The sequence below is a fragment of the Primulina eburnea genome, chromosome 14 (genome assembly GCF_022965805.1).
Source record: "Primulina eburnea isolate SZY01 chromosome 14, ASM2296580v1, whole genome shotgun sequence".
NCBI classification, from domain to species: Eukaryota; Viridiplantae; Streptophyta; class Magnoliopsida; order Lamiales; family Gesneriaceae; genus Primulina; species Primulina eburnea.
The window spans coordinates 31042002-31049355 of NC_133114.1; the positions used below are offsets into that span (position 1 = coordinate 31042002).

At 33.3% G+C, this 7354-nt stretch overlaps 1 protein-coding gene across 2 annotated transcripts; it reads left to right on the forward strand.

Annotated features, from left to right (window-relative positions):
- The first annotated feature begins 123 nt into the window (after positions 1–123).
- Positions 124–3700, forward strand: LOC140811597 (uncharacterized). Of its 2 annotated transcripts, XM_073169583.1 has the most exons (10): positions 124–475; positions 573–656; positions 1042–1151; positions 1282–1332; positions 1658–1801; positions 1881–1970; positions 2780–2886; positions 2961–3045; positions 3394–3495; positions 3593–3700. In XM_073169583.1, exons 1-9 carry the CDS (start codon positions 364–366, stop codon positions 3490–3492), a joined length of 882 nt encoding a protein of 293 aa, XP_073025684.1. In that variant the 5' UTR covers positions 124–363; the 3' UTR covers positions 3493–3495; positions 3593–3700. The 2 variants fall into 2 exon arrangements, with proteins under 2 accessions (XP_073025684.1, XP_073025683.1); XM_073169582.1 differs by having other exon boundaries at positions 3394–3700.
- Positions 3701–7354: the final 3654 nt, after the last annotated feature.

Below are 7354 nucleotides of genomic sequence, written 5' to 3' on the forward strand. Positions count from 1 at the left end.
GGCGCGTGTGGGGAGCGTTTGAGAGTTTAAAATAGATAACGAAATTACAAAAATAGCCGTTTCTATTGGTCTGGACCTTGCAAGAGACCCCCATCTCCATATCTTCCAGCCCATACAATTGGGCCCATATCTAGTGAGGGTTTGCTTCCTTCTTCACCTCTCGGTTTTCCTCTTGTCTTCCTTTATTTTGGAGCCTTGGTTTTCGTCTTCCCACCATTGCACCGAGCAAAGTCCACCAAAAAAAGGTTTGCTTGGTGTGTTGTCTGCCTCCTTCTTCTTGCAGTTTTTCGGTCTTAACTCTGCTGCGTGGCGTTCCCCCTTTTTCATCCACTTGTGATTTTGTGAAGGGTTTTAATAAGGACAATGTTGAAAAGGAACACGAGGCTGAAGAAAGAGTATCTTTATAGGAAAAATTTGGAGGTCAAAGAGCGGTTGCTCTATGAGAAAAAGAGAAAAATTCGGGAAGCCTTAGCAGGTTATTGATATTTCTTTGTTGATGAGTAACAAACAGAATTAAGGATTTTCTTTATCAAATTAATTTTGTCCATTCAACCTTTTTCCCTTGTGAACAGAGGGAAAGCCAATTCCCACTGAGCTCAGAAATGAAGAGGCGGCCCTTCGCCAAGAAATTGATCTTGAAGATGAACATACTGCTGGTATTTATTCCTTCTCTACAATCTGCATTGGTAAATTTGCTCATTATTTTGTTTTGTTTCGATTTTATTTTTTGTTATTCATTCTATAAAGTTGTTTGACTACACCCAATGTGTCAATAGAATGATAGCACATCCTCACATTTCCACAACCGGGCAATTAGTTTTGTTTCACATTATCACAATATGTGATATATTCATGACGACATGTAAGCCTTGGCTCGTGATTTTGATATATTTCTCGGATAATCTCACTTATCTGGAGGATCCTAAAAGGAAAATGTTAATTCTGAGCCTATCACAGAATGCTATGTTCTTGATGTTACTTCTAGGGGACAATTGCCTATGTTCTAAACTGATGCATGGATTTGTCGTTACTTAAACGCAGTTCCCCGTTCAACCATTGACGATGAATATGTTAACGCAACCAACAGAGATCCCAAAATTTTACTCACAACATCACGCGATCCTAGTGCTCCACTTACACAGTTTGTGAAGGTGGTCAAGTCTGATTTTTCCTAAGTTTTAGCTGTCACTTTGCACCAAGAAATGTTACCTTCTTATCGCCTGTGGTTTTAGTTTCCTTGCTTGTGCCATGTGTTCATAGATGTTATGTCTGTTACTTCAGGAATTGAAGTTTGTTTTTCCAAATGCACAACGAATGAATCGAGGTGGTCAGGTTGGTGTATTGTTAAGTTTGTCGTACTTTTGCTATTTTCCCTTGCTCTTTGGGTGCATTGTTCTATCTTTAATGAAACCCATTAGAGCATAGAAATGATAAATTGGCATCCTTCTGATAGATGGTCTAAGAAGGCTGTCAAGCATAATTGCTGTTGACTTTTCAAAATGAAATTATCTTTGATCATTCTTTTAACATTATTGCTGCATTGCTCAAAAAATTCTGAAACTCCAAATTCTTTTTATGTGAAGCTTTTCGATTTAACTTGCATGCGGAGAAACTGAGCACTAAAAGTGCACAAGTTAAATCAGTTTTTTGGTTTCAGGTTTTATCAGAGATTATTGAAACTTGCAGAGCTCATGATTTTACAGATGTTATCTTAGTCCATGAACATCGTGGTGTACCAGATGGTATGATCATAAGCCATCTACCTTTTGGTCCTACTGCTAGCTTTGGATTACTCAATGTGGTTAGTGCTATACTTCGTTCGACATACAACTTTTGATCCTGTTTTCCATGTGATATTGTAATCTAGCAATCTCTTGTAGGTTACAAGACATGACATTAAGGATAGGAAAGCTATTGGAACAATGCCTGAGGTTTACCCACATCTGATACTTGACAACTTCTCTACTAAGGTTATATTTCTTTGTCTGATTTTTCCTTTTCTTGCCTCTGTTGTCAAAGCTTGAGATTTTACTCGATTAAGTTGAACCTAATGACTAATGAGGGTTCGTGCATCCACTGTTTTAACCTGTCACTTAACAATATAATCTTAGTAATCTTGAATGATCGTGGCTGCAACCTTGTTGTTAAACAGATACAGAATTTTGAAATTTCAAAATCCATCAGCTTTCATATCTTATAGAACTTTGGAAAATTCGTACTCAATCTGCGACCGGATATTATGTTCCATAAACTATTTGCACCTCTGTGGGTTTCATATCACTCTACTGCATAGTCATTTGAATACATCTGTAATTCCTATAGACTTTTTAGTTAACTTCTTAATGGGCATGATCCTTGTGATCACTACCGTATGTGCATCTTGACTTTTTTTTATCAGTTGGCCTTATCTTCTATCTCTCAGACACGCGTGTGTTTGTACATGTGAAAATATGATATGTGCATGCACATACTGTTTTGCAGGTCAATATTCTCTCCCTTTCCCACAAAGCCAACAATTGAATTGTAATTATTATAAAACCTCCAGAATTATGTGGATTTTAATGATTATATAACCAAAAATTATGTTGATTGTGCCGGAACTTTCTGTTTCCTTTAATCTATGAACTTTTTATGATATTTGTTGGAATGTTCAATTCTTGGCAGCTCGGTCAAAGGACAGCAAACATTTGAAAGTATCTATTTCCTGTGTCCAATTTCTGTTTCCTTCAATCTACTATGAACTTTTTATAATATTTGTGGAATTTTCGATTGTTGGCAGCTCGGTCAAAGGACTGCAAACATTTTAAAGTATCTATTTCCTGTGCCCAAGCCGGATACAAAACGAATCGTTACTTTTGCAAATCAATCAGATTATATTTCGTTCAGGTAATTATGTTGTGAAACAATGTTCCACCAACTAATATTTTCATGGTGGCTGTAAGTCTGGTGAAATCATGCAGGCATCATGTTTATGAGAAACGTGGAGGTCCCAAATCGATTGAACTGAAAGAGATAGGACCCCGGTTCGAAATGCGGCTGTATCAGGTAAGTAGGTTCAGTACTTCATTCGAGATACGAAAGGTCAATTCGCATAAATATTACGTTTTGTTTTGTTCAACCTATAATTTTAGGGTGTTCTCAAACCGCACAATCTGAACCCTTGCAACCGTCTCCACCGAGATTTTCATAAAAAGTTTCATGTTATTTTTAAAATTAAAATTGTCACTTCTCTCTGTGACTATTGCCCAACTCATCTAAACTCTGGAGTCTGTCTTAGCTTGGTAAAATTTTTATTTATATCCAACTTGAACCCTTTGTGATAGAGACTTAACTCGGGTGTTGTCATTCAACCGTGGTATCCTTAACATTTTGCCGGTACTTTTCATGTTGCAGGTTAAATTAGGAACGATGGAACAGGATGAAGCTCAGACTGAATGGGTCATCAGGCCTTTTATGAACACAACAAAGAAGCGCAAATTTCTTGGGGATTGATAGTTCCGATGTGTGCTTATTTGTTTTATGCCAATTGCTAACCTTTTTTCTTGCACCAAAGAAATGGAAGGGTAATTGTATGTTCAACAAAAAAAAATTCCGGGTTATTTAAATTGGGTAAGAGCTTAGTTACTTCCGCCTCGAAAGGTAACGTACTGGTACTCGCATGTAGAGGAAGAAATACTTTCCCCTTGGTGGTTGGAATGGATTCAGCCCAATACTATAATTGTTATTTTCATCCTCATTATATTCACTCGATAACTCGTACCATCAGTCTGTACCACCCAAAGGATGAGGTAAAATCGCGCCATACTTGAGACGTAAAATAAGATTCAAGTTTTGGCAGAGAAAAATGGAGAGTACCACATTTCCTACCTTCTTCAGCACTATCAGAATATCCGAAACAGAGAGATGGCACAGGAAGAAACTGCGACTTTAGCAAATACATAGAACATGGCGAAACATCCGTATTAAAGTGGTAAATCATGAGTGATTAGAGCCATATTTAGGGTAATATCTTTAAAATAGATTGTGCGATTAGCGACTAGGGTAATGTCTATCGGATAAGACTGGTCTTTCCGTTCGGTAACATCTTTCCGTTCATGTTACCGGGAGCTGCTTCACAAGAATCCATTAAGAAGAATGGATCAGTTAATAAAAATGATGCTGTTGACACTGAAGTTGCCCAGGGTCCTACGTAGATTTTGTTCGAAAATGATGTTGATGATATCTTTTTCTACGGTTGGATTAAACCTACTTTAAGGCATAGTTTGATACACATGATAGGATAAACGTGTGATAAATAATATAAGGATAAGTTAAGGATAAATAAGATGTAGGATATTATATTTAATGTTTGGTATGATTTTAATAAGAGTGATTAAATTTATATATTAGATTGTAATGACAAAATTAACCTTATCATAATAAATTTTATAATTTCAAAGTTGTTGTTTGAGTTCATATTTTTTATTTATTCATGCGTCGATAGTGCTTGCATGATTTATTTATTTTTACCTACTTTTATATATTATATAATATGATAATTGAGCCCTTGATTTTGTGAGTCAAGTCAAATATCAATTTTTAAGGTTTATCGAGTGATACTAATAATTTTATTGAGATTTATAAAAATTATTAATATAATTATCTCGAAATCATTTATATAATTATCATATTATATAATATATAAAAATAAATAAAAATAATTATTTAATTTTATTTTCTACCTAATAGCATAGATTTATAAAAATCATTTGTAACGTGAGGGTAATTAAATCATTTGTAGTACATTTTATCATTATATTAAAATTATCACACCTAATAGAAGGGGCATTTTATCCTTCTAAAAAATTATTTATCAAGGGCCCATGATATTATCATGAGCTTTTTAAAAATGTACCAAACATGGGATAAGGAAGATTATTTATCAATCAATCCCTTATCCCATGTACCAAACTATGCCTAATGGTATAGTTCAATATACTTTATTGTATCGTTTGGTTCATGGTATGAGATATATAGTATGGAGATAAGTAATATTTTGTAATAATAAAATAAATAAAAAATGATAGTTAATATAGTGTTTGGTTTAATTGATTTGATTGATTAAATTGAGATAATATGATATTAGCATTTTGTCATTGTTGAAAATATTAATAATATTATTTATTAAGGGTAATATCGTAATTTTATATTATTGATTTGATTGATGTGAGATAAATTATTAAGAATTTGATTGATCGAGATAAATAATACTTGTAGGCTATGTTTGGTTCGAATGATAGGATTAAAGAATGATTAATACATAAATGATAAAATAAATGATTATGTAAAGATTTGTAGGTGTGCTCAAATCTTTGTTGTGTTTGGTGAGATTTTTAAGGGTGTGACTAACTAATGGATTAAATTCGAATTACCCAAACTACCCTTTCACCTTTTTTATAATTAATATTTTAACAACATTTTTTATACGTATCCGCCTATTGCCTTGGACTCATTTTCTCCACACAATCTCTTCGATTAAAACCCTAGCCGCGATGAACGAAAATAACTCCGCATAGATGTAGGATTTGTTGCCGAACATCTCTGTATCGTGATATGTTCTAGTTGAATCCGACTGTTCCAGTTAAAAAATCGGTTGTCACACACACATATATCATACGGGCTGAAGTAATAAATTGACAAATACTTAGTAAGATTTGGTGTTCGACAGTAATGAAATAATATACAAGAACTCGAAAATAAATCTCAGTAGAAGAGTAATTTTACAAAGGAAATATGCAATGATTTCGTCGAACTAAGAAAAAAAGCACAAAACAAGAAAAGATTGAGACAAAATATGTCAACCAAAGCTACCGAAAGTACAAATTTTTGGCAGAAACCATGAACATAAAGAAAGTTCATTCAACTACACAGTCATACACTCCTCAGATTTCTGCAAAATGTCGCAATCGACATCCGAAAATTTCACCTTTGAAAACAAAATTTTGAAAACAACTTCTGAAAATTGTAGTGTCAAACATAAAATTTAAACAATAATTACCTGATTTCGGAAGATTTCGCCGTGAACAGCAAATATCTAACCCACTCTCTTTTCTTCCTTCGGAAGCTAATGTTGATTTGGCGGTCAAGTCTTCTGTGGGGTTTATTTTGTAGTAAGGGGTATTATAAGAAAATATATGTAGGATAAATTGAAGGACTATTAATATTGGCATGTGGCGTGGGTTTAATTTAACCAGCCTTGTACAACACAATCCAGTGCTGAAGAGATTGAGTGGGATTACTTAAAATTGTACCAAACAATGGATTAGCATGGACAAAAAAAGACAAACCTACCTAATTCATGCTACCAAACGCTGCGGTACAAAATAAGTGATATGATATGATTATTTATATTAGTACTTATAAGTACTTGAATCAAACAATACCTATGTATAAGTATTACCCTAACCGTAAATCTAATGACTCAAAGATTTGTCACAATCAACATTATAACATTTATTACAGTCATGTGTTGAAGTATGGACCATTGGATACATAATTTGACTATTATCTTAAAGATATCATCTCATTAACTGTCGTATCCTCATCAATGATAGTAGCAAACTGATTTTCATTAAGACAAACGAACACGAAAGTTTTGTTAGTGTTACTATTACCATTTTTTTCATTCTTTCAAGCAAACTAGCACATATATACTAATTCTATATCATTTTCACCGGGAAAAAAATTTTAATATCGCACGAAGAACCCTTTTCATAAATAACATTGACCATATCAAAAGAACAATTTTTTATTACAAAAGTCAAAAAATAAAATGGAAAAAGAAGGATGGAACTATATCAAAATAACACCTTTTTTTGTTGCAATGAATAGAATTAGAGAACTGGAGTAGGGACTCATATCGTGCGTGTGAACAATTTTGGTGGAAATGAAAATGGCAATGGGTCAATTTAAATTTTAACACTCAAAAAATGCCGACCAGCCGTATTCAGAGACTACCAAATAGTCAACTTAATTTATTTTTAAGTATTTTTTTTTTTCAAATTTTTTTCCCACTTGGAGAGTGTTGTTTTAGAGCATCTCTATTGAGTTGTTCAATCGATTGTTATAACATCAAATTTGTGTTAAAACCAATGTGAGTCATTCATTCCATTGCAAACTCGAACATCGCGTTCAAAAAAATGAACACGTTCATTTTTCTATATAAAAAAAAAAATTTGATTTGTTACATGCATCAAACTTCCACCCTCTTTTTGAATTTTTTTTATTTTTTATTTATGATTATTTTATTTTTATTATTTTTACATTTTTGTAATCTCCTGGATTTTAATTTTTAAAAAATAATAACAAAATTTGC

Excerpts from the sequence above, each read along its gene's own strand:
- LOC140811597 (XM_073169582.1), top strand. The coding sequence starts at position 364 with ATGTTGAAAAGGAACACGAGGCTGAAGAAAGAGTATCTTTATAGGAAA. Across the intron at positions 1,802-1,880 it reads GCTTTGGATTACTCAATGTG|GTTACAAGACATGACATTAA; the intron begins GTTAGTGCTATA and ends AATCTCTTGTAG. Across the intron at positions 1,971-2,779 it reads TTGACAACTTCTCTACTAAG|CTCGGTCAAAGGACTGCAAA; the intron begins GTTATATTTCTT and ends GATTGTTGGCAG.